This window comes from Dichotomopilus funicola, assembly GCF_033296635.1.
Source record: "Dichotomopilus funicola strain CBS 141.50 unplaced genomic scaffold C8A04scaffold_32, whole genome shotgun sequence".
Lineage (NCBI taxonomy): Eukaryota > Fungi > Ascomycota > Sordariomycetes > Sordariales > Chaetomiaceae > Dichotomopilus > Dichotomopilus funicola.
Window position 1 is genome coordinate 255,692 of NW_026944053.1, and position 24,946 is coordinate 280,637.

Below are 24,946 nucleotides of genomic sequence, written 5' to 3' on the forward strand. Positions count from 1 at the left end.
GTCGTTCGAAAGAGGGTGCGGGGATTCTAGGATTGGGCAGAGTTCGTTCTTTTGCAATAGCTTTTATAGGCGAAAGAGTTGGGACTAGAAATGTCCAACTCGACGCACACGCATCCTGCAGAACGATTGTCAAAGAAGCACCGAACCTTAGCGTAGAGGTGGGGCGTACAGGGAGCTCTTTGATGGCGGGGTACCCAGCCCTGCGGGATGTGACAGTGCCGGGTTACAAGACAAATACACGCACTGTATCATTCACCTGTGTAGCTGGCAGTTACTCTGCGCATGGCATCTAAAAACGCTCGGTCAACCTCGAGCCTCCTGGAAAATTAAGTCGGTTTAGATTCTAGTGGTTTGTTCGGTACCGGTTCTTATTGCATTGGCAAGGTGGGGGTTATGAATTATGGCTTCTGAAGTACCCCTCCCCTCACATGGGGTATGAAACCAGCTCCCGGGATAAGAAACCCCCAGGCCAAGCTCCCGGTGTTATTGCCAAAGTTTACCTACTCCAAGCTGTCCTTGTTCGCATTGTTGGACGGTGCTGCAGCAGCGGGGCCCTCAGGGGTGACATATGCCTTGGACATACCACCATCCACCACAAAATCCGACCCGTTGACAAAGCTGCTCTCATCACTTGCCAGGAATACCACAGCCTGGGCCTGCTCAATGGCCTCGCCGAACCGCCCAGTCGGGAAATGGACCTCGCGGCGATGACGCTTGGCAGCATCGTCGCCTAACCAGTCCTGCAGCAGTGGCGTGTTGAGAGGCGCCGGGCACAAGCTGTTGAACCGGAACCCTTCACGGGCATGGACGATCGCCAGTTCCCTCGTAAGGGCGAGAACAGCGCCCTTGCTGGCGGTGTAAGCCAGCTGCGGGGTGGCAGAACCGACGAGAGCGACAACAGAAGCGGTGTTGATGATGCTACCACGCTGCTTCTTGTGACGGCGTAGTGCGAGGACGGCGTGCTTGCATCCGAACCAGACACCCTTGACGTTGATGTTGTGTGTCAGGTCCCAGATTTCCTCGGGGGTGTCGAGGGCGTCGGCGTCACGCGCGTGCATGATACCGGCGTTGTTGAAGATCACGTCAAGGCCGCCCCAAGAATCGAGGTACTCAACAGCAGCTTTAACGTCGGCCTCCTTGGAGACATCGGAGATCTGACAGTTGCCGGTATTGTCAGCATGGGTATTTGAGATGGGTCTGTTGATGAGCGATAAGCGGGGTGTGTTACTTTTGACTCAACGCGGCCGGCATTAGGCACAAGCTGTTTGACTTTGGCGACAGCCTTGTCTAGTGCCCCCTGTGAGATATCGGTAAGGAGGACATTGGCACCTTCTTTTGCAAATAAAATACTGGTCTCGAGACCAATGCCACTAAAGGGACGGTCAGTATGCCTCTCTCACACGCGCGGATGAAAGACAAGCTGGGCTTCCGTTTTGGGACGAGTGCTACCCCTCGGGAAGCTGGGCAGGGCGAACTTACCCGGCAGCACCGGTAATAATGGCATTCTTGCCCGCTAAACGGCCACGGCCCGAGGAAGACATTGTAGCAATCAAGAATGTGAACGAGAATTGCCAAATTTCAGGTGCGAACAACGACCTTGAGGATGAAGTTGGTGTTTATGGTCTTGAACAGGGCAGCGGGGTAAAGATAAGAGATTGGGTATGGATACATGCCCATAAACAGTGCGATAAGGGGTCATGGGATCACCAACCAGGGGCTCCTTCCACCTCGGTGGAATGTTGTATGTAATTTTTACCCACAAGTCGAACTCATATTGGGATAGTCCAGCGATTAATTGGACCTGATGGGGCAGACCGTCTGAAACAGAATACTGGGGACATCAGAAGCCATCCAGCCCATCGGAAACGAACCATCGAATATATCCGAAATCGGACATTCCCCCCAAAACCATCAGGACATACACTACTGCATCAAAGCGGGCAAACCCAATGGCACGCAGCTAGTACTGTATGTACAACACAATACACTAATTATGTCTGAGTGGAATTTACTACTTATTTACAAACCACACGTCTCACCTCAACCTCAAGCAATCCACTTCCACCCTTTGCCCTTCGCATCAGCCCATCTCACCCCAACACAGCACACGGTCGCGCACATCAACAGCGCCCCATCCCAGTACGCAATGCTGGCATACGCCCGCGCACCCTCCTGCGAATCACCCAACAACTGCCCTCCCACGGGGCTCCCAAACATCGTGCCCAGTCCCCTCACAAACAGGATAAACGCATTGACAGCCGCATACTGCCTTATCCCAAACACATCCGCCACCAACGCAGGGAACAACGCATAGTACCCGCCCGCGGAGAAACTATACAGCGCAATAAACGCCAACCAAAGCGAACTCGACGCCGCAGCCGCACTCGACAGCCACAGCGCAAACACGCTACACGCCGCCAACAGCAGGGTCAACACGAGCGTGTTCTGCCGACCTAACCGGTCACCGGCATAGCCCGTGAGGATGCGCGACGCGGCGTTGACGGCGCTGCTGGCTGCGAGGAGGTTGGCGCCGGTGGAGGCGCTCATGCCGAGGGTGACGGTGTAGGAGGGGATGAAGGATAGGGGGAGCTGGGCGCCGGCCGCTTGGAGGAAGGCGGCGACTGCGGAGAGGAGGAAGGTTGGGCGAGAGGCTAGGGCGCGGGAGACGTGCGTGTTGGGGCGGCCGGATTCTTCCGGTTGCTGCTGCTGCTGCTGCTGCTGCTGCTGCTCGCCAGGCTCCTCGGAATGAGGAGTACTGGGTTGGTTTTCGCTGGCCCCCGTGGCGAAACGGCTGCGTGGGACGGCCCAGGCGACGGGGAGGCCGGCAGCCAGACTAAAGATGGCGTAGATCCGGAGGGTCCAACGACCGCCGACGGAACTAAGCAGTGCCCGGATGACGGGTGAGAGAATGAGGCCACCAGCACCACCTCCAGCAAGGATCTAATGCGGTGCGCGCATCGCGACGCCCGTAGAATTAGCAAGCAGCTTCTTAAGGGTTGCCATGTTTGCAACCCGCCAGGGAACACTTACAAAACCCATAGCCGTAGCCCGATGATTCGTAAAATACTCCGGCGCCGGCGCCAGCAGCGGAAAATACAACAACGACATGCCCGAACCCACCAAAAACCCCTGCGTCAACAACAGCTGCCAGATCGATCGACTAAACGACGCCAGCAAGAACCCCAACGAAGCCACCAACACCCCCGACACCGTAATCGTCCTCGTCGTCAACGACCTCAACACCCTCCGACGCCAGAGCCGGCTCGACGGCGTCGTCGGCGCCCAGATGCCATGCTCGATGCGCGCAATGACGGGGTTCACTAGGATCCCGCCGGCCCAGGTGAGTCCGTAGCATAGCGTGCCGACAAAGGCGAGCAGGGCTGTTGGTAGTGGGGACGTGGGCTGTAGAGCTGGCGAGGGGACGAGAACGTCCTGGCGAGGAGAGAGGTAGTACTCTTGAAACACGCCGTAGCATTGGTTGTAGCCGATGGTCAGGGCTATGGTGGTGAAAGCGGAGAGAAGGACGGCGGCTTGCTTTTTGCGAGATATGGGTGGCAGTGTCGCCGGAGGGGTGGTGGTGGAGGGGGTTTCGAGGGCGGAGGGTCCGGACCTTTCGGTCCCGGTGTGCCGGGCCGAGAGACGGATCGGTTGGTCGACCTGGACCGTTGTCGTCATCGCGTCCGCTTTTTTGTTCCCTTTCCCCGGAGATTGAGGAAATCCTACGAGAGTACGAATATCGACAGTATATCCCCGCATTAACAAACTCTGGGGAAGGATTCAAAAGAACAAACCGGACCGGCGAGGCCCATTACTAGTACTTATTTCGTTAGGTTGCATCCTTCGGCCAGGTTCGGGGCACGGGAATGCCCGGGTTTGCACAGCGGGCCGAATGCAGGACAAGGGACCTCCGTCCGTCAGCCACACCGCGCTGGAATGTCAATTTGAGGCCGGCCGAGTAAGGGCCGGGGCTGGAGGGTTCCAAGCCTACAAAGCTGTGGTGTTACGCCCACTTACACGCTTGGTTCGCTTGGCTCGCAGGGGGTAATTATCGACGCCACGGCTTTCATCATGAAGTCAACATTGGCCTTTCTAAGCTATACGGCGGCCGCTCGCGCAACAGGAGCCAACATTTGTGTGAGTCCCTAGACTCAATGAATTTTTGGTTACTTTTTTTCGTTTTCTTTTTAAGGTTTATCTTGCCCCTGAATTACCCTAACCCTCACCTCTCTTAGTGCGCCCAACTCCAAGACGCTCTCGACACTAAGATCACCCTCCCCGGCCAATCCACCTACAACACCACTGAAAACTCATACTGGTCCCTCCAAGAAGCCAATCTCCAACCGGGCTGCATCCTGCGTCCCTCGTCACCCCAAGACGTAGCCAAAGCCGTGTCCATCATCGTCGGCGTCGACGGATGTACCTTTGCCATCAAGGGCCAAGGCCATGCGCCCGCCGCGGGATTCGCCAACATTGACGGCGGTGTGACGTTTGACATGACAAGTCTCGATAGTACAGTTCTCAGCCATGATAAATCCGTGCTCAGCGTCGGGGCCGGCGCATCGTGGTTGCAGGTCTATGAGTATCTTGACCCGTACAACCTGGCCGTGGCAGGAGGGCGGAATGGGCTAGTTGGGGTCGGTGGGTTGACGCCGGGGGGAGGTATCTCGCATTTTTCGCCGCGGGTTGGGTGGGCGTGTGACAATGTGGTGAACTTTGAGGTATGTCCTTGTCCCTAGCTCGTACAGTACACAACTCGAGTTTATGGGTCTATGACAGGGCCAGCGTTAACACTTTCCAGGTTGTCCTCGGAGACGGGACTCTCACCAACGCCAACCAAACCTCCAACAGCGATCTATACCGGGCCTTAAAGGGGGGCGTCAACAATTTCGGCGTCGTAACCCGCTTCGACCTGGCCACATTCCCCCAGGGCAACCTCTCGGTCACAAAGCTCGCCCACGACATTTCCCAGCGCAAGGCCGTCTTCCAGGCATTTACCGATATCGTGGTAGCCCCTAAGTTTGATGTTGACACGTCGCTAGTCACGGTGTTGTTGTATAACTCGACGTCCAAGGCGTGGGTTATCAGCAACTCGGCTGTGTATACGCAGCCGGTGGTGAACCCCCCCGTGTTTGCTGAACTTGCTGCTGTGCCAAGCGTTTCCAACAGTTCGGAGATCACTTCATTGGCGGCTTATGCAAAGGAAGCTGCCACACCTCCCCTGTGAGTCCCGGCTGATACCAAGCCCGTGACGGCTGTGTGCCATGTGTATGTGTGTATCAGTATGACTAACAACAAGCCAGAAACTGGCTCTTTGCCACAGCCACATTCAAGCCGTCAGCCAAGTTCATGCTGGACATTTTCGACATCCTCAACGGCACGCTGTACTCCTTTAACCCAGAGGGCGGTATTGTATGGAGTATTGCCCTGGAGCCCCTTCCGGCCGTTCTGGTATCCCATGCAGCCAAGACGGGCGGCAACGTCCTCGGTGTCAGTCCCGAAGATGGCAATAGTTATGGTAAATTGGCCCGTCCCCGATTACATTGCATTGCATTACGGCATTACAAGAGAACAAACCAGCGCTGTGCTAACTCGCCTCCTCTCAGTCATGCTCCTCTCGGCCCTCTGGCCCAACTCTGCGTCCAATCCGGCTGTCGACCAGATCTCACGCGAGCCTGTCGCCAAGATTGAGTCCCAGGCGCGGGCAAAGGGGTTGCTGCAGAAGTTTCAGTACATCAACTATGCCGCGCCGTACCAGAAACCTCTGGCGTCGTATGGAGCGAAGAATCTTGAGTTTCTGAAGGGAGTGAGCAAAAGGTATGACCCGGAGGGGGTGTTCCAGACCCGGGTGCCTGGAGGGTTTAAGCTGGCGTAGGATTGGATTGCTGTGTGCCATCGAAGAAGGAAGTAATCGCCATGTAAAACTACGAGGACCGATACCTCCTTTATACATATCTAAACTGAATACAATCAGTACAAACCCCGCCGCTCACACAAACTGCCCCTCGGTATTCCCCTCCCCCATACTCTTGCTCCCCGAACTTCCACTCTGAATATGCCCCAACACAGCATCCACATAGTTCGCTCCCGACCACTTCTGATGCGTTAACACATCCACCCCCAACTCTTTCTCCCGCTTCTGCACCAGCTCCACATACGCCGCCATCCCCTCCCCCTTAAACCTCCTCGCCAGCTCCGAGCTAATCGTCGCCGTGCTATGCAACCCGGCCAAGCTCACCAACTGCAGCACAAACCCTTCCCGTGCAATATCCCAAATGAAACCCTTCAGCGTCTCCGGCGTAAACCCATGCGCCATCCAGTTAAACGACGGCGACAAGTTATACACCAACGCCTTCCCCGGGTACCGCGACCGCACCGCCCGACCAAGGTCAGTGCACACCTGCACGTTGGGATCCCCCGTCTCGACCCAGAGCATGTCGGCGTAGGGCGCGAATGCCAACGCCCGCTTCGTGGCGGCCTCCATGCCCGCGCGGAAGTGGTAGAACCCTTCACGCGTGCGCGGGACGTCCCAGTTCCAGTACACGGGCTGGCCCGGGGTGAGGGACTCGGCGAGTTTGCGGCGGGCGGTGATGCCCATGTCGCGATCGGCGGTTACGGCGCTGGTGTAGGTGGCTGCGACGCGGTCGGGGCTGACGCGGTGGGTTTGGAAGTGTGCCGCGGCGGCCTCGTCGAAGGTGACGAGTTTGGTGGATTTCACCCATTGTGCTTCGAAGGTGTCGATTTCGGCGCCTGTGGCTCCGCGGGATTCCATGGAGGCTAGGGTCTCGGCGAGGGATTCCACGGCCGGGTCGGCTACGCCGAGGATGTACTCGTGGTCGCGCACGTCGATGGACGACGACAGCAGCTTGCCGCTCTCCGAGTCGGTGCGAGCGATGACCAAGTTCTCGGTGCCCATGACGTCCCACTGGAACCGCGCGGCTTTGAGCCGGTTGATGTGCTCCCCCGTGGGAACCAGCACTTTCCCCGCCAGGTGGCCGCACTTCTTGCCGCCGTGCATCTGGTCCTCGAAGTGCACCGCCGCGGCGCCGTTCTCCGCAAACAGCTTGGCCAGCTTCATCACCGCCGTCAGGCCGCCGTGGCCGGTGTCGCCGTCGGCGATGATCGGGCGGAAGTAATCCACATACGGCGTCTTCGCGCGATCCTCAGGCGTCTTCAGCTGGGACTGCCGCAAGTGCCACTGCTTCCGATCGTGCATGCTCTGCGCCTTGAACATGCGCTGCACCTGGTTCGGCACGGTGTTGTAAGGGTAGTCGCCGAAGTCGGGCGACACCTCATTGGTCGTCGTCAGCAGCGACGAGCACGCCCACCCGGAGATGTACAGCACTTCCTGGTGCGGCGCCTGCTGCGTCATTTGGATGGGGTCGATCGCGCCGAGCGTGTGGATTGGTGCACCTGCGGCCTCGCGCTCGCGCACTAGGTTCCAGAGCTTGCGGGCCATGACGGAGCTCGGGTATGACTGCTGCAGCGAGCCGCGCTTGCTGACGACGTCGGCGGCTGTCCAGTCACGCTTGATGCCGGTATACCGCGGCGAGGCCCACCATGCCTCGACTTCCTTTACTTGCTGCTGGTGGAGCGCATCCTCAGCGGCGCCGGCCTTCTGGGTTTCGGGGAGGAGCTGGTAGGATTTGGAGGGTGCCGTGGACGGGAGGGAGGGGTCAAGAGGTGGGAGGGAGGAGGCCATTCGGCTTGTGGTGGACAGCGGTCGGAGGGATGTTCGTGGAGTTGCTGCTGGCGGGTTTGCCTGGCATATAACCCGGTTCAGCGATGACAGCGACCGTACGGATCCGGTCCGCCGGGTGATGCGCGGGGCGATTGTACGCAGCATTGAACCGCTATTGGGGTTTCAGAAACGCCGAACGTGATGTTGGCTACTGCTGCTCGTGTCGGCGTCGTTGAACAACCAGCTTAGGGTGAATGGCGGAAGTTTGGTGGTTGAAGTGCCCATCTCTGGTGGCGTCGAGACTTTGTTGACCAAGGCCGAATCGCGGGGCCGAAGATACCCGGTGGACCGCTCGGCTCGGGTTCGGCACTTCGGCGGACCGGAGCGTGTTGATTCCAGGGTTGGGGTTCGGGTTGGGGTTAGGGTTAAGAACAACAACCCCAAATCACTCGAAAACCATCACCTCCCTCAACACTGCAAGGTGGTGACGCTTTCATCGCAGCGGACATGGTCAGTGAGAATGGTCAAATAAGCAGTGTGGCATTAAGGGAGGTGAGTTGTCCTGCTGCAAAGCGCAAGGAACGAAACGGTCATATATTCGGCGGCACCTGCGCTTTACCACAACCATCCATTTCCGCCTCGTCGTTATTAGACGCTGTTTGGGGTGCCGTGTTGGCTGGGACTGATGGGCTTTCCCCGGCGTCGGGGGTGCTCCCCCCCTCCGCCTCGGCTTCCGCCATAAGTGTATCAAGGTCGTCACCGTCCTCGAAATCCGAGGATTTCTTAGCCGGCTCAGTCGCAGGCTTCGCAGCGGTTGTTTGTGACGGCAGCTTCTGAGTTTGTGCCACAGGCCGCATCTCCCTCTCTGCTTCCACTTCGGCCATCAAAGCGTCCAGGTCATCGTAATCGTCCTCGGGCGCTGGTGCTGCTTGCTGCTTGGGTAAGCCGTTCCCAAATATACTTGCTCCCTCAGTGGACGGAGTTGGCTTGCCAGCAGGTGGCCGTGACGCCTCCTCTGCTTCCGCCTCGGCCATTAACGCATCAAAATCGTCGTCATCCGGTACCCCCCCGGTGGCAGGCACCACAGCCCTTGGGCCCCCGTTCCCAAATATGCTCCCAGCCGGCCGGGAGGGTCCAGAATCCGCCTCAGCTTCGGCCATCAACGCGTCTAAATCATCGTCGTCTGGGATACCACTATCCACCACCTCGCCAGGCGGTGCGGCACCGGACGCATTCCGCCTTGGTGTCGCACTGTAGATGTCGTCCCCGAAAAGGCTGTCCCCGCCTGGGGATTTCGCTCGGTCCCGGCCAGCTGCCGCGGCGTTCTCAAAAATTGGCGCGACCCCTTCCCCTTGCCGGGTATCAGAAGTGTGGATGCGATTGTCCTCGTCGTCGAACGGGTCAGCTACCTTGGGCTTGCTCTCGTCAATCCATTTCAGTCGCTCATTGCGAATCGTCGTTTTGTGGCCGGTCTTCTCCACCATGGCCAATGCATCGAGGAAGGTGGCTTTTGGAAAGAGGTCGTCGAGCCATTCTTGGTAGAAGGAGAGGAGGCGAGCAGCGTCCGAGAACTGCAAAGGGGGTTAACTGACTAGTTGCAAAATACACCTGGAACATGCGCATACCTCGTGGCCTTTCCCCTTGAGTTTCAACCTTGGCGCCGTCTTTCGGAGCTTTGGTATCCCCTTGTCCGAAAGTAGGCTTTAGTGGCCGGTGTTAGTCCACAGTGGAAGGAACAGGTAAGGCGCGTGGGTTACAACTCACCGAGCGTCGTCAAGTTTTACTCGCGGAACTCTTGGTTTCTTCTTCAGGTCCAGCTCTGTGTCAACACCCAGGACATCCTTCTTCTTTCCCTTCTCAGCATCTTGTTTTGCGGGTTCGGGGCTCAGAGACCGGAACGGGTCGTCGTCCCAATCGGCGAGGTAGTCGTCGACAAAATTTCTATTCCCTTTGTTCTTTGAAGAATCTGTCGCCTTAGAGGCCGTTTTAGCGGGCATTTTCGCGGTGTGGTGTGCTTTTTGGTGTTGTCTTGAGGATTCAATGTTTTGCGACTTGACCCTTTAATTGACAAGGAATTCTTGGGAGACGCGTTTGCTCAGCGTGTCGCGTCAAACGAGCCCCGCCATCTGTGTGGCTAGTGCGAAGTGCTATTTGTGGCGCACGCTGAGGCGCTAGCAATGCCCCACACAACCGATGCAGCCTGAGGCAGCGGCAGCTCGAGCTTCACGCAAGCTTCCCGCATCAGAGACTCGACTTTCAATTGCCCCCCAGTACATCGCGATTCCTCGACGACGCCTTGCAGGCCGCCAAGATGTCGAACCCTAACACCCAGACGTACTCTTGGCCGAGCAAGGTAGTCGAGTCTGAGTTCCCAGTAAGTCAAAAGCCCAATTGCTAGCCCCTCAATGCGAGAAAGTCGCTAACCGTTGAAATCAGCTCATCGACAACGACCCGTATGTTTTGCGCTGCTCTTCCCCAGTCGCTCCGCTTCCGACACGATAGATTTCGATTCTCGATGATTCTGACCGAATTGCCTGCCACAGACACTTCACGCGCGTGATCCGATATGCCCGGACATCAGATTACGTCCACGGGGCCACAGCCGCTGCGGCTGGCCCCGGTGCGCTCTGGCTGATGGAGAGATTCGCCCCGTCGCAGGCTGGCAAGGGAGGTTTTGCTAAAGCTATGCGGTTGACGGGCTTCCTCGGCTTGGCCGGCGGTTTCCTCTACTATTATCAGCGCTCTATCCGTACGTGATGCGATTATTCCATTGAGATCAGCCCCCGGAGTCTCTGGACGATATACCTGTTGTTTTTGAGGATCGTGCGGGGTATTGAGAGGTTTCTGCTGGCTTGGGCTTGGGACGAAATGCTGACTGTGGAAATCTGTGCAGTCCGCTTCTACGGCATGAGCGAGAACGCCCGCGAGATCGAGATGGACATGCGCGAGATGGTCGACAAAGTCAAGGCCGGCGAGCCGCTGTACGGCGTGAGCAAGCTGTCCCCTGCAATGCAGGGTGTGGCTGCCCGCCAGTCACGTTACTCCGCGCTCTTTTTCGGCGTCCTCCCCTGGTTCAACTTCGTGAACCACAACCAACACGGTGTCGACACGGCCAAGTACTATCAGCAGGCGGAGAGGGAATTGGAGGCTGAGCGTCTCGGCAAGACTTCGTCATGAGCGGTGTGAAGTTAGGTGCGGGGGCAATTTGGGTACGGAAATGGGTTGGGAGGAGTTCAGCGGCGAGGCACCAAATTCTTTGTTCCGAGGGTGCTAGGTGTACATACGACAGGCGGCCAGATGACGGCCAATGTGGCCCTACGGCCAAAAGGCTGAGGGCCGAACAACAACTTTTTTTGCGTCCACAACATGAGATTCAACTATGATGGTTACTAAACTATGAAGTTTACTGTCCGGCTGACGCACCGAATGTTGTTGCCAAAAGGAGCATGAGAGAGGGGTATTTTGGCATATCATGGTGACATTTTTGTACCACATGCGACTGGAAACAGTAGGTTTGGTTTTAACGATTTGAGTAAACTAGCTGGCGGACGCTATGCAGACAGATATCTTTCCTTCACAGCCACCAAGAGCCCGACTTTCCACACACTCGCTACTCACTTCGACCCAGCTCCACACCGCTCGGAATCTAGGACGCTCAGTCAACTAAAGAGATGCGCTCCCAAATTTCAGTTCATCCCAAGTTCAGTCACATCGCAGCACTTAGGAGGCAGGCGAGCAGGTCTCCTCGCAGCCGCTGCAAGCACCGCCGGGGGTCTCAGTGGTACCGCCAGCGTAGACGGCGGGGCCCGGAGCGACATAGTCGGACATGGCCGAATGGATGTCGATGGTGATGCCCGGGTCGGAGGAGGCGTACGCGCCCGGGAAGTTAACAAGCTCCGGCGAAGCGGAGCCCGAGCCGCCGTCGACAGTGATCTGGTAGCAGCTCATGTAGAACTGAGCACCGCCGGCGCTGGAAGCCGTGTGCAGGGCCAGGGCCTCAGCACGCAGCAGGTAGTCGCCCGACTCGATGTCCGTCGGGATCGGCACGTCCATCTTGCCGCAGCAGGTGCTGAGGTCGCGCGTGCCCCAGTTGTCGTCGTCGCCCACGCTGCCGCCCTCCTTCTTCGACCAGGCGTTGGAGAAGATCTTGAACCAGCCGCTGGAGCCGTCCGCCGACTTCGCGTCGTCGACCTTGGTCAGGTACACCTGCACGGGGCCGTAGTGGGCGCCGCCGATGGCCTCGTTGCTGCAGCTGCGGTCACCGGGTTGCTGGGGGGGGGGGGGGGGGGGGGGGGGGGGGGTGTTAGCGGGTGATCGAGTAAGTCCATACAAGCATGTACCGTCTGGGGGTGCTAATCACTCACCTGGTGCATCTCGATGGTCACAGTGCCACCCGCCTTCACAGCGCAAACTTCGGCGGCCGGGCTGGTACCGGAGTTGCAGGCAAAGTCGTTGCCAGTAACATCAGTCACCGGCGAGTTGCTTCCCGGCAAACGGACACAGGTGCCCTGGTGCTAAGCATGTTAGTTTTTGGGATCCAATACTCGATGAGGAAGAGAAAGACTTATCTTGTCGACGCCGTCCACCCAGAGTTGCTGGAAGGTAGCATGGGCAGCGACCTTACCCGCGGCCAGAGCGGCCACAGCAGCGGCGAATGTTGACTTCATGGTGGCGGCTGTTTGAAGCTTAGAGTTCACTAGCTTAAGATCGGTTTGTCAGGGGGGAAAGGGAGGCGGACCAGCTCACGTTCCCCCCAAGGCCGGGCGAAGCTATATCTATATATACCAGACGACCGACCCCCGGTCGATACCAAGCTTTTTCACCAACTGCAAGCCACGTAAGAACCAAGCAGCGCATCCCACGCGGTTACCCGGCACCGGCTCCAAGACCATGCTTCCCGATCCAACAAGGGAAATCTCAACGTCCGTCCATGAGAACTGTGTTTCTCTCCCCCATCCCCCCCCTTTCCAAATCCCTCTCGGTCCTTCTCCCGCATGACTGAAGATCAATTGCAACACTCCCTTATTCAGTCATTCCCTCGTCTACCGTCAATCCTTACCCGCCCCGGACTCGTATAAAAGCACTGTACCCCAGGTTTTCTGCGCGTCTCTCCCATAACGCGGGGCCGGCAAGGCGGGTTCATCAACTTCTCGAGAGTCTGCTGCCCACCAGGCAACCCAGGCATGGGGCGAGGCAGAACGGGACGTGCGCATTGGCTGGGGCGGTCTGGGATCGCTGGGAAGGGTTAATATATTCGATGGAGAAGGCCGTCAATTTATCCGGCTTGAACGGACGGAGTTTCCGGTTGGGATCGGCGGATCTGACAGCGGAGACGGGGGTCACTAGGGCGTTGAGAAATGTTCTTGTTCCGGTTATATGGAGACTTTACAGCTTGTTGCGTTGTTGCCGAGCCGTGTTGTCATTTGACTTGTGAGTGAAGAACTGGGTTCTGCGGAGGGAGCTTGACCAAGAAATGAGTGAGATGTTTCGGGTTTGAGTCGGGCAAAACATCTCGGGAAAAAAGAGAGCGAGGTTGTCTTCGCATCGATCTTGAAAAGGTCTCTCGGATCGGTGGAAGGAAGAATTGGACTGTTTCGGGCGAAGATCGTCACCAAGATGATTTTCCCGGTTTCGAAGCTGGATGGAGACTCATGCTGGGTGTCCATCACCAGAACGAGAAGGGGACGCGAGTTTGGGTGCATTCGATCAACATTTCTTCAGGAAGTTTCCTGGCTTGAGGATTCTAGGAGACGGGGTTATCTATATTTAGGGGCGCTTTAAAACATTGCAAGACAAATTCTGAACCAAAGTGTTGTTAGAGTCCTGGAATTCAAGATCCTGGTTGTCCTCAAAGTAATTACCCATGGCCACTTATCTGCGGTGACAGACCAAAGGTATGAGCTCTCAATCTATGTTCGTCGGTACTGTCCGTGGGGGTAGATGCGTGGTGTAACTGAGGATGTTGTGTCTTGTCAATATTGAAACGGGTGCAAAACGTTGGGTGATGAAAACGAAGATACGGCGCAAAAAGGAAAATATGAATAATGAGAGTAATATTCAATCGCGTTCACTTGACGCTGCAATAAACAATACACAAATTTGAACCCGGGTTTGGTGGTGGGATTTTGACATCGTCATGGAGGTCAAATCAATAATTGATTGCACTGACCCAATGACGGACGTACGTTAAGAAACAAGCGGTGAACACTTGGAAGGCGTCAATGGCCGGAAAGATCCACAAATTGAGTCCATTCAAAATCCCGTCATGAATCAAACATCTTTCAAGGAACATCGTGTCCCGGTGTACTGATTATTTCAAGTATTGGCGTTTTGTAGTCATCCCTCTCGCTCAACACTTCTAGATCTCATCCCCGTAAGTACACTCTCAACCACAGAGAATAATTATTTCCGTCTCTCATGGTCGGTCTTCAACTCCTGCGCCCTCGGGCTAATTTAGAGTCCCATTTTACGCATCTGTTTCGTTGTCGTTATTTGATTAGCATGCAGTCGGGACGAACAGTCCAATCAACGTTCGACACTGACATACGACAGCTGTCGTGCTCGGGACCTCTTCTCGTCTCCCAGTCAACCCAAGGCCAAAGTGGGCAGAATCAGTTCTTCACCCTATTACCCAACCAAAATAATTACCACCGTTTTTGAAGCTGGTAGCCATCACCAGCGTTAAATATTTAGGCCGGAATGCCTCTTATTCGAATACCCATTGTCGGGCTGGTGGCCGGCCAGTTGGCGTCTATGAGCGCCCCTGGCTTCTTGTCAAGCGTCACCGCTTTGGAACATGACCCCCTGATCCCGGCCCAGGCCCAAATCATTGATCAACGAAGCTTCAATGTTCTTCATGACGTCCCGCCTGCGTCCGAAGCCAACGGGTTTACGGTATGTGTGATTCAGCTTCTCCCATTGAATACACCTGAACTAATATGGCGTTAGCCTTTCATCCCGCCAGGAACAACCTTAGAGTCACTTCTGGCCCAGCCTTTTCACATCTATGATGAGCAATTCCTGGAAATCATCGGGCCCAATCCAACGTTAACCTTGCTCAACCATACCGACTCGGACCCGATATTCCATGAAGCTCCTGTCTGGTAAGTGTCTCTTCATTGTGTCATGATTCATCCCAGCGAAGTGTTGATTATTGTTCAAGGTATCCTGCCAAGGATGAGATGTTCTTTGCCCAAAACGCCGGAGCGCCCGCCGCAGGAACTGGCCTGGCCAAGTCTGCCGTGATTCACAAGATCTCGCTGGGCGACATCACGCCCGAGATGTCGAGCAAGAGTAATGCCACGGGCTCGGTAAAGGTGGTGGAGGTGAATGAGATGCCTGACGTCGTAAATCCTAATGGTGAGCCCGGTGTGGTTCCTGGCTGATAGTTTTGTCCCTGAACTGACCGAGAATAGGCGGAACAAACTACAAGGGCCAACTCTTGTTTTTAGGAGAGGGTAAGGGTGAAAACATTGCCTCGGCGATGTATCTCGTGAGCCCAGAACCTCCATACAACACCACCGGTAAGGACCTCCTCATAACATCAACAAAACTACGTCTGACGGGAATACCTGCAGTAATTCTGGACAACTTCTTTGGCCGCCAGTTCAACTCCCTCAACGACGTGTCCATCAACCCGCGCAGCGGCGAGATCTACTTTACCGATCCCACGTACGGATACAACCAGGACTTTCGGCCAGCTCCGGGGTTACCTAAACAGGTGTGGCGGTTTGACCCGGACACCGGGGCCGTGAGGGTGGCTGCAGACGGGTTCAACATGCCAAACGGTACGTAGCCTGGGGATATAATTATAATACGGGATAACTGCTCATGAAAGACGGTAAATGATAACCCTAACCTCATTGTGTTGCCGCCTAGGAATCTGCTTCTCCCCCGACGGCGGCCACGTCTACGTCACCGACACAGGCGCAGCCCAAGCCTTTTTCGGAAGCAACTTTACCTTTCCTTCCACCGTGTAAGTCAAGCCAACATCCCTCCCGTTATTCTCTCATTACCGTCCCACCGTAGTAGACCCTGCTACTGACCATACAAACCTCGTCTCCCAGCTACCGCTACACCGTCGACCCCCAAACCGGCATTCTCCACGACCGCACCACCTTCGCCTACATCTCCCCCGGCATCCCCGACGGCATCCACGTCGATACAAGAGGAAACGTCTACCTCGGCTGTGGCGACGGCGTGCACGTGTACAACCCGGCGGGAAAGTTGTTGGGCAAGATTTATGTGGGTGGCACGTCGGCGAATTTCCAGTTTGCGGGCCGGGGGAGGATGGTGATTCTTGCGGAGACGAGGGTGTATTTTGCGACGTTGGAGGCGGAGGGGGCGTTTCCGGGGGTGTTATATGAGTAGGTGGATATGGAAGATTTCGGGGTGGTTAATTCCAGTGTGGAGAGTTGGTTGGGTGGATAGCCACAGGTTTCGGTTCGGTTTTATGAGTCAGTAAGCCATGATGGGTATTTTATTAGGCGTGGTCACCACTGGGTTAATTATGCACACAAGTCATGAAGCCAAAGAAGAAAAAATCATCAAGTTCCATTACATCCCCCGATATCCTCTCAGCTGTACCGCGTGGACTGATATTCATGCCCGTGAAGCTCCGTCCCCCCATACTGCCCCGGAAACTCGTGGATTTCCTGCCCCGTCGGCATTTCCGCCGCCCATCTCGGTGGGTATGCATACCCTCCCGGTACCTCGACGGCCGAAGCTGCCGAATCTAATTCTCGAGCATTGGGCGGCGGATACGGAGAGGGCGTTGTGCCGGATGTCGGGGTGGCCAAGTATTTGTAGTCCCCTCCCGTCAGAGGGATACCAGCCCCAGCCCCAGCTCCAGCTCCGGCCCCCGTCACGTCCAGCTCGGCCGGACCCAGCGCCGCCTTAGCCTTTTTCCTTTTCCGCAGGATCATCAAGAGCGCCATCACACCCAAGAGGATACCACCCAATGCCGCTCCAACAGCGATACCGGCAATCGCCCCTGTAGAAAGCCCGTCCGAAGAGGTGGACGGCACACCCGTGTCTGTCCCCGAGTGACTTTGCCCACTACCACTATTACCGCCACCCGCAGACGACGTCCCTTCGGACGACTGCGACGCCCCTGTTACGCCCGTCTCCCTCGTCAAGCCCGCGCTGGAACGCGATGAAGCTGCTGATGCCGAAGACGCACTTTCTAGGTCGGATGCTTGGAAGTTGAGCTGGTACATGGGCGCTAGGAGAGACACCTCCCCCACGTACACCGTTGTTCCCGTGGCGAGCGCGCCGTCGCTGGAATCTGTTGTGGTCGCTGTGACGTCGACGAGCAACGGGACTGTGACTGGGGATACGCTGACCAGGTTTGTTCCAGCGCAGAGCGCGGTGGTCACCGTGAGCGACGTTCTGCTGGCGATGCAGGTGTTGCCGTTCCTGTTCGCGCATTCGAAGCCCCTACCGACAACGGTGGGTTAGTTGGTCCATTTGTATTTCGAGAAGAAAGGATCCCGGTTTCTTGTTTTTTTTTTTTTTTTCATTTCCACCTCATTTTTTACGCTTCACGCTTTGTCACAGCCACGGGTATGCACACAGTACAGAACTCAAACATACTCAGGACAGCACCCGATCGCAGTCTCTCCGGGTATCAATGTAAACTCAATATCCCAACCCGACCTCCCACCGTACTGCGCCGTGCAAGCGGTCGTGTAGCCTGCCGGGCAAGCGAGCCCGGGGGAGTAGAAGCCCCATCCGACGAACGGGTAGCGCGGCGTCCCGGCGAGACTTGTCGTGGGCGGCCAGCAGGTGGTGTGGTCCTGTGGCGCCCCCCTTCCGTCCGTCGAGACGCATTGCTGGCCGCGGAATCCGCCATCGCATGTTGGGCAATTGAGCACATGGACGGTGCAGCTGTCCGGCATCGTCCATGTTGTTGTCAGCGGGCCGAGCGCGGTCCCTGGCAAGCCGGTAAACCCCATTTTCGTCGGCGGGCGGGTGATGGATCGCAAAGTGCTGGTAGCTACTGACCGCGCGGTCTGTCGTGTGGTCGGATGTGGTCGAAAGGGAGAAAGAACCTAAAGCTTTCCAAGGGAACCGCGTCGCACGGGAGAGGAAAGGAGAAGAGAGGAAAAGTTAGGTTGAATTTGACGGGTTCGTTCTCGCTTGCGGCGAAGGAGCGGCGGGCGCGCTGGCTGACGCCCAGTGACTTTTTCAGCCCATTTTCCCAATCGGGTCTCATTATGTTCTCCCCCCTCACCCCTTCCTCCCCTTGCGGCTAACGTTACCAAGAACTGCCCATTGCCAGGACCAAACCCACGATCAACTCTGTCATTGGACACACAAGCGCCGATGCTCGGCTACTAGTACGGAATCGTTTTGTTACGGGGTTTGTCCAATCGTCGTTCGTTGTGGTATTTGTGTTTCTGGTTCTCTCGGTGTCGTTCGATGCCACTGTCTGTCGCTTCGCCGCGCTTTTGCGCCAGGAACGGGCCTGGACGAGACCTTTTCCGGTTCTAACGCTGGAATTGGCAGCTCTCTTGAAATCCTGCGTGGTGGGCTCGAAGATGTGGTTGGTTCATTTGCGCCTGGTGCAACGGTCGCCCCATACTTAAACAAGCCGAGGTGGAGCCGGCGGTAATAACCTCAAAGTGCTATGCGTGCGTGCGTGCTTTCGGATGCTTCTTGTAACGTTATGCGAGATCCTGCACTTGCAACCTCAAGCACCTAGAATCAAGGTCACTTGATGATAAACAGATCTACACTACCCATAGGTAGTTACTTCGATGGATGCAGTTTGAAACGTACTAAATCCTTCATTGCTTCAATGAAGAGCTGCTTTGTGCGTCTTCACGTGTAATTTGCTGTGGTTTGCCCAGGCAAGCTAGGCCCGGGAAGTCCCTTCTCACCGTCTTCAATACCGACAACCCTGGCCCCTGGTCTGAAGCTGTTCTCCAGTCTCCACAAAATCGCGGCAGTGCTATCGCCAAGTTCCATTCCATCCCACAACAACCGCGACAACCTTGAAAGACGACTCGCACGAAATCACCACGTTCGGCGTTGCGAAACCGACGGCGCAAGCCATCCCCTTTGTGGCGGTCAACCCCCCTTCATCGGCAGACACGCGCGGCTGGTACTAGCAACCGAACCCCCGGCGCACCGATAACCATGACAGGCGCAAAGCGGTCTCTAGCCGAGTCCGACAGCTCCGACCAGCTGGACCCTCGACATCACGGCGCCCTCGACGACATCCCCTCACCACCGAGCCCCGCACCACCCACCAAACGCCGCCGACTAGCACCACAACCCCAGACCCCTCTACCCCTCGCCTCATCACCCTCCTCCTCGACCCCGGCAATCCCCCCACCATCAGGCCGGGACCTCCTCACCCCCCTCTCCGACGAACTCCTCCTGCGCATCCTCTCCTTCCTCTCCCTGCCCCACCTCCTCGCCGTCGCACCGGTATCGCATCGCTTCTACGATCTTGCGGCTGACTCACAGTTGTGGAAGGCGCTGTACTATGGCCGGTTTGTCTTGCCGCGCGCGATGCGCATTCCTGGGTTTCGGGATGGGACTGCTGGGGGTGGAAGTGGGAGTAACAATGGGAGTGGGAACGGGCATAAGCTACATTACTCTGGCAGGAGGCGGCTATGGGCAGATGGGAGACGGGGTGGTGTAGTGAGGCAGGACGAGGACATTGGGCAAAGCAGCGCGGGTAGGATACGGAATGGATTGGGGTTAACGAAACAGGAGCATCAGCTCGAGAGCCCGGTCGGGCGTCGGAAAGAAGAGGAGGAAAAGGAGTTTCAGCCGGTGAACTGGAAGCGTCAGTACAAGATCCGACATAACTGGGCGAGGGGGAAATGCGCAGTGGAAGAACTGAAACTTGGCCACGGGGCGGATGATGGTGGGCCGCGGAGGAAGATGCTGGTCAAAGTGGTCGAGGGTATTGCCGTGACGGCTGACAAAACCGAGGGGCTCCGGGCTTGGGATCTGAAGACGCGGAGTTTGATTGTTGGGATTGAGATAGGGGAGGTAGGCAGTGATGCGGAACCGAGTTGCATCGCTGTGGACGAGGCCGAGTTCGAGCGAGGGGTGCTTGACATAGCCCTTGGGTTTGATGATGGCAGCTTTGGTGTGTGGAGGCTATTGACCAAGAAGCGGCAGATGGATTGCCGGTACCGACATGAGAAGTCGAGCAACGGGGACTTGGTGGCCATGGCCTTTTCCTACCCTTACCTCCTGACGGCAACAAAGGCGGTTCTGGTCTCCTTGTACACCTTTGACGTGCCGACGTCGACTGGAAAGGACACAGCGGATCAACCGCCGAAACTACCGGGTGAGGAGACTTCGAAGTTGGACTCTCCCTACCTCCTGACATCCCTCGATTCGTACACCTCGAGGCCTCCGCTGGCGCTATCCCTTCGCAGGACCCGGAGAACCACCGTCGCGTCCGTGGCCTACACATTTTCGACCCGACGAGGCTGGTCCATAGGACTCCAGGACCTGCACATCCACCAGCCAGCAACAGGCATTCAATCCACTCCCGAAATCACCTCCACCCGGATCGCCTACACCACACCGGTCGAAACAATCGGGCCTTCCCGTCCGCCTCTCAGTCCGCCAGCAACCCCTCACCGAAAGCCGCATAATAACTACTCTGGCAGTGCTGGGTGGCCTAGTACCCCCTCAACCACTGCCACCTCATCAAGCCCTATCGACCCAAACGTGGCCGCCGTTGAACCAGGCCCAACAACCCTCTGTTACACCCACCCCTACCTCCTCGCCACCCTCCCCGACAACACCCTCGTCCTGCACATGTGCACCTCCACCGCCTCCTCCCTCACCATCGCAGAGGGCATCCGCCTTTGGGGCCACACCTCAGGTATCAGCGACGCCGAGATCACCGCCCGCGGCAAGGCTGTCAGTGTCAGCTCGCGCGGCGAGGAGATGCGTGTTTGGGAACTGGAAGGACGGTCCGCCGCGACTGCTGCTGCGGGCGGCGGCGGCGTGGGTGCTAGTAGTCGGAGTGTGGAGATAAGGCCAAGGCAGTGGCTGGCGAGACCTTCGAGGTCTGTTGATGCTGTGACTGGGGCGGGGTTGGACAGCCCTGCTGGTGAAGGTCGAGGCGAAGGTAATGGGGAAGGCGTTGGCGAAGGCAGGGGTGAGGGTGAGAATAGGAGGAGGACGGAGGAGGAAGGGGGTGACCTCGGCCTGGGCCTCGGCGACCCGGCCCGCGACTGGGACGAGAGGCGGAATTGGGTTGGATTTGACGATGAGATGGTGATTGTGTTGAAGGAACGGAGAGGGGCAAGGGAAAGCCTCATGGTCTACGACTTTACATGAATGGTTGGCTCTCTGGGCCGCTGGTTCACTAGTCGCTGGCATTGCCGGCGGCGCTGGTAATTGGGAATTGTTGACATTGATTGGGTTTCCCAGGGCAGGGGGTGAATGAAGACAACTCCTCTCTTCTCCTGCTTGGCCCAATCAGCCAGCCTAGGTCGGCCGCGATTCGTCGCCCGATTTTTGTTTGGGTTTCGGCATTGAAGCTAACCGCCACAACGGGCTGGTCTGGGGGACCGAAGCCATTGGCCAACGCGAAGGTCTCACGACCTGGCCGGATGGGCGCACTGTCGGCCTCTTGCACGTCTTCTCGACTCGACTCGAACCCCCTTCCCGTCGTAACAACAATCGGGGGGCGGGGGTAGGGGTAAACGCGAGTCCGTTTTTCTACAACGACTTCCACCGAAGATTCCAAGGTTCTAAACCCCACCGAGTGTTGTTCCTCTCGGAATGCTCACCGAGCCATAACACAAGGCGCATCGCACGAGCTTCCTAGGCTACGCCGGTGAATCCCACCATCATCAAGGTAGCCTGCACCCATGCGGACGCTCTCGGCCGATGCCTTTGCCAATTGCAGACGGCCTCAACTCACGAGCCTTGGTTCCTCGGTCATGAGTCAGTCGCTGCTTCATGAGTGGTGCCTCCGAGGCATTGATGAATGTGACAGATCAACACCTCTTCCCCTCCCAGGCAGCGTCCCGTCCTCCGTGTCAAGGCTGCCATCGAGTGGTCCTACAACAAAGGAGCCTATGGCAGTCGAGAATTGGGTTTGGACATGGCCATTCCTGACGCATTGAGCAACGGTAGTACCGCCGTGTTGTCCCCCTCCAGAAGACTCATCGCAGGCCTCACTTTGTGATGTGGACCTGTGGTTGTCCGTCCTTGGCCCTGTCACCTTCGCTAGCCAGCCCTTGTACACAGTGCAGTGTTGCCTGGCATGTGGCAATCCCACGCCACGCCAGAGGTAGCAGGAGATTGGAGAAATGAGGAAGGCAATAAACAAAACGGTAAACATAATTTAGCAAATATTGGGTGAGGAAGAGGGGGTTCTTCCATCATCAGTCTTCACTCAGCCTTACAACGTCCTCGACCTACGAGCTGCAGAGAAGGTCCGCTGCTCAGTTTCAGCCCTTTCCGAGGACGACGTCATGGCTAATCGCAACTGCAGAAGGCGTCTTGTGTACCCTTTCAATCGGCCGCTGGTCCTTGTGCCCGCTGGTGTGAACCAACCAACAAACAGCCGGCGCAAGTTTGAAACCCGCTTCACCCTTTCTCCAGCGTTTCCTGCTCTTTTCCCTTCCCGACCTGCACACCACCATTACGGTCCGCTGCTCCAGATTACGCGAGGACCGAGTGCTTGTGATCGATAATCAAGACTTTAGCGAGGAAGAAACCGGGTTTAATTGACCGTAATGGGTGGATGGATATCTCGATGGACGGTTGACGGTCGTCGTCGCTCTCCGCTGAGACATATGATACCATTAGATAGCGGGTTCCCGCCTTTCCCAAATCAAGGTTCAACCCAACAAGAAACTAATCTAGGCTGGGACCAAGGACGGTCATGGGTTACCTACACGCCGGACCGGACGGCAGATGCGCGGGCGCGTGAGTCCTGTGGAGGTCTGCGCGGATGTCTCAGAAGGGGCACTGAGACATCGAAAAGAGGAGGAGGGGGGTAGGAGGGGTGTGATCAATTGGCACCCACGATTCGTCACCTGATTCCATTTTCGGGAAGTGTGGGATGCAGATGGTGTGCGACAATGGTGTGGTGCGTAGCCGGGCGGCAGCTCCCACTCCCATCTTTTCCTCTTCTTCACTTCCCAGCTCCCCCAGCCTTGTCAGTTGCATCACCCCGCGAAGAGGTAAATGTGATCAATTGGGCGCTTGGCATATTCGCGAGATGGAGGGGGCGGCCGAGTGCGTGATAGATGCACACCTCCCACCAACATCGTCCAGTCCGTTTTGTGAGAACCCGAGCGGGGGTTTGAGCGCGGGGTGCTGGAGTGAAGACGAAAAGAGACGAAATGCAACTTCCCTCTTCCTCTCCTCTCGGTCTCTCTCTCCGACAGCCAATTTACAAAACGCTGTGGGTTGAGTGAGGCAATGGAAAGTGGCCTTTCCCAGCACTTCGCTTCGCTCGGACGCGCGTCTGTTGTTCTCTGCTCGCGAAGACAAGGCACACCGCGCATGGCATTGATGTTGTCGTGTTTCCCAGAGAACTTGAGGCGTCGATTGGCCCACCTGCCAGGTACCCGGACTGCTGTTTGCTCTCCGAATGGTCGGGCGCGAAGGCGACGTCTCGCTTCCGGATTTACAGTGCATGCGACAAGGCAGGCGGCGCAAACACAACGCGGTTGGCTCAAAGGGCCTGCCCCCAACCGCCCCTGCCAGTGCCAGAATTAAGCTCTCGATAGGGCCCTTGTCGTCGATCAGACCCTGGAATTCCAGTTTCTTCCGCCCTGAGTGTTAGCTGGCAAATTGGTTCGCTGGACATTCGCATTAACGCGTTAGTTGTAGGTAGGTTGGTTGTTTTCAATGTCGTGAGGTCGGGGTGCCTCTTCGGTAAAATATGGCGCCATCTGTTGCCCGAAGCCGTGGAGAGTAAATTTGTTCCTTTTTCTTGTGCGGAAAACTGGTGGAATCTGTGATGGATTCTGGGTTGTTTGAGGTGGGGGCCAACGTGAACAACGCAGCGAAACGCTGATCTGGCGCCAATCAAGATGCCGGGGAGTCGTCGAATTGGTCGCCGACCATCGTGCGGCAAGCTGGAAAGACCAGACTCGCCAGGAATGCAGTTGCCCATTGGAAACGAGTTGCATCTCAAATTGCTTCCCAATTGACCAATAAAAATGGCCTTCTGTTGGTCAGGGCTTTCAGGGGAGCCAACCGCAAGTCAGCTTCTCAAAGAGGGAACACGACATCGCGGGTTCATAACAACCAGAAAGACGACGAAATCGATGAAATTAAGGGCTTTAAATGCCACCATCGACATTTTTTTCTTCAAGACAGAGAGATTCCAACCCCCCACAGGGAGCAGCACTGCTGTTGCCCCGAAAGGGAAGGAGAGCTTTCCGAGGTTGCGGCAGAGATGGAGGGGCAAAGTCGGACCGCCATCTGCGCCTTCTGCACTTGAGAGCGGGGTGATAAGATAAGCCTGAGCGGATGTAACTAACGGTGGGCTGAGACGGATGGATCGCCATGGCATGTGCACTGAGAGTTTTGTCACAGCAATTGGGGTGCGATGGTGGATAGATCGTTTCGAAGCGGAGGTTCTTAACCCGAATTCTCAATGGCCCGTGGGGTGTGCCAGAAACCTGGGGTCATGGGATTCATGGGACTAAAGTTGGGATGGATGGAGTTCCTTTGTGGCCCCCATGCCAGTTGCTAATGGGTCGCCTCATTCAGTTACAGAAAACGGTGGGTTTCTTACCGAGAGAGCTGGCGTGTCTCTGCATTTGTCAACTTCAAAAAGCTGTCCGGTTGCCCCGGAACGCCTAAGGAGTTTTCTGCGGTTAAGTCCTTTAAAGTCCGATTGGGAAAACAATTGGCAAACCAGAAAATCGAGGAATCAATGATGCTAGCTCGGCAGGAATCCAGTCTCTCGGAATTTATCAATTGAGGACACAAAAGAATTGACTCACCAGGCCTGCAATGCAAATTGGTGACCGTTTCGGGGCGCTGCTTCAAGATGAGCCACTTCCAAAAAGGAGCGGCATTGATTGCTTAGATTTGCTGAGGCCACTGGCGAAGTGGATCAATATTATGGAAGGAAGGTGCGGTTGGCTTCTCTTGCTCTCAATCAAGTCCTTGATTCTAGGCTCTCTCTACGAGCACCTAATTCACAGTGGCCTGAGAAGTCCATGGAAACCGAGGGGCATTGGGTCCCATCTTCACTCCATCCGTCCCGGCCGGCGGTGTTGTACACTGTTCTTGACTGTGAGGAAGGTAGGT

At 56.6% G+C, this 24,946-nt stretch overlaps 10 protein-coding genes across 10 annotated transcripts; 4 read left to right on the forward strand and 6 right to left on the reverse strand.

Moving 5' to 3' along the window:
* Positions 1–500: 500 nt before the first annotated feature.
* On the reverse strand, positions 501–1,541 carry C8A04DRAFT_12238 (uncharacterized protein; the record flags this gene model as incomplete). The annotated part of the gene is made up of 3 exons (XM_062777268.1): positions 501–1,154; positions 1,229–1,370; positions 1,480–1,541. The coding sequence occupies 3 exons, from the start codon at positions 1,539–1,541 to the stop codon at positions 501–503; spliced, it is 858 nt and encodes a 285-aa protein (XP_062636946.1).
* Positions 1,542–2,046: 505 nt separating this feature from the next.
* On the reverse strand, positions 2,047–3,675 carry C8A04DRAFT_12264 (MFS general substrate transporter; the record flags this gene model as incomplete). Its single annotated transcript, XM_062777280.1, has 3 exons — positions 2,047–2,690; positions 2,757–2,940; positions 3,031–3,675. The coding sequence occupies 3 exons, from the start codon at positions 3,673–3,675 to the stop codon at positions 2,047–2,049; spliced, it is 1,473 nt and encodes a 490-aa protein (XP_062636947.1).
* Positions 3,676–4,068: 393 nt separating this feature from the next.
* Positions 4,069–5,872, forward strand: C8A04DRAFT_28772 (FAD-binding domain-containing protein; the record flags this gene model as incomplete). The annotated part of the gene is made up of 5 exons (XM_062780773.1): positions 4,069–4,134; positions 4,233–4,718; positions 4,799–5,220; positions 5,301–5,515; positions 5,604–5,872. The coding sequence occupies 5 exons, from the start codon at positions 4,069–4,071 to the stop codon at positions 5,870–5,872; spliced, it is 1,458 nt and encodes a 485-aa protein (XP_062636948.1).
* Positions 5,873–5,986: 114 nt separating this feature from the next.
* C8A04DRAFT_12289 (isocitrate lyase) lies at positions 5,987–7,699 on the reverse strand (the record flags this gene model as incomplete). The annotated part of the gene is made up of 1 exon (XM_062777289.1): positions 5,987–7,699. The coding sequence occupies one exon, from the start codon at positions 7,697–7,699 to the stop codon at positions 5,987–5,989; it is 1,713 nt and encodes a 570-aa protein (XP_062636949.1).
* A 569-nt stretch (positions 7,700–8,268) lies between these two features.
* On the reverse strand, positions 8,269–9,675 carry C8A04DRAFT_12233 (replication fork protection component Swi3-domain-containing protein; the record flags this gene model as incomplete). Its single annotated transcript, XM_062777265.1, has 3 exons — positions 8,269–9,249; positions 9,304–9,379; positions 9,443–9,675. 3 exons carry the CDS (start codon positions 9,673–9,675, stop codon positions 8,269–8,271), a joined length of 1,290 nt encoding a protein of 429 aa, XP_062636950.1.
* A 314-nt stretch (positions 9,676–9,989) lies between these two features.
* C8A04DRAFT_12267 (NADH-ubiquinone oxidoreductase complex I, 21 kDa subunit-domain-containing protein) lies at positions 9,990–10,855 on the forward strand (the record flags this gene model as incomplete). The annotated part of the gene is made up of 4 exons (XM_062777282.1): positions 9,990–10,052; positions 10,115–10,131; positions 10,222–10,427; positions 10,572–10,855. 4 exons carry the CDS (start codon positions 9,990–9,992, stop codon positions 10,853–10,855), a joined length of 570 nt encoding a protein of 189 aa, XP_062636951.1.
* Positions 10,856–11,398: 543 nt separating this feature from the next.
* On the reverse strand, positions 11,399–12,345 carry C8A04DRAFT_12231 (glycoside hydrolase; the record flags this gene model as incomplete). The annotated part of the gene is made up of 3 exons (XM_062777264.1): positions 11,399–11,947; positions 12,043–12,186; positions 12,223–12,345. 3 exons carry the CDS (start codon positions 12,343–12,345, stop codon positions 11,399–11,401), a joined length of 816 nt encoding a protein of 271 aa, XP_062636952.1.
* A 2,032-nt stretch (positions 12,346–14,377) lies between these two features.
* C8A04DRAFT_37373 (uncharacterized protein) lies at positions 14,378–16,048 on the forward strand (the record flags this gene model as incomplete). The annotated part of the gene is made up of 7 exons (XM_062783850.1): positions 14,378–14,572; positions 14,627–14,781; positions 14,841–15,037; positions 15,094–15,201; positions 15,256–15,465; positions 15,557–15,653; positions 15,745–16,048. The coding sequence occupies 7 exons, from the start codon at positions 14,378–14,380 to the stop codon at positions 16,046–16,048; spliced, it is 1,266 nt and encodes a 421-aa protein (XP_062636953.1).
* Positions 16,049–16,254: 206 nt separating this feature from the next.
* C8A04DRAFT_28778 (uncharacterized protein) lies at positions 16,255–17,634 on the reverse strand (the record flags this gene model as incomplete). The annotated part of the gene is made up of 2 exons (XM_062780774.1): positions 16,255–17,116; positions 17,273–17,634. The coding sequence occupies 2 exons, from the start codon at positions 17,632–17,634 to the stop codon at positions 16,255–16,257; spliced, it is 1,224 nt and encodes a 407-aa protein (XP_062636954.1).
* Positions 17,635–18,820: 1,186 nt separating this feature from the next.
* Positions 18,821–20,998, forward strand: C8A04DRAFT_12262 (F-box only protein 15; the record flags this gene model as incomplete). The annotated part of the gene is made up of 2 exons (XM_062777278.1): positions 18,821–20,728; positions 20,849–20,998. The coding sequence occupies 2 exons, from the start codon at positions 18,821–18,823 to the stop codon at positions 20,996–20,998; spliced, it is 2,058 nt and encodes a 685-aa protein (XP_062636955.1).
* Between the last annotated feature and the right edge of the window lie 3,948 nt (positions 20,999–24,946).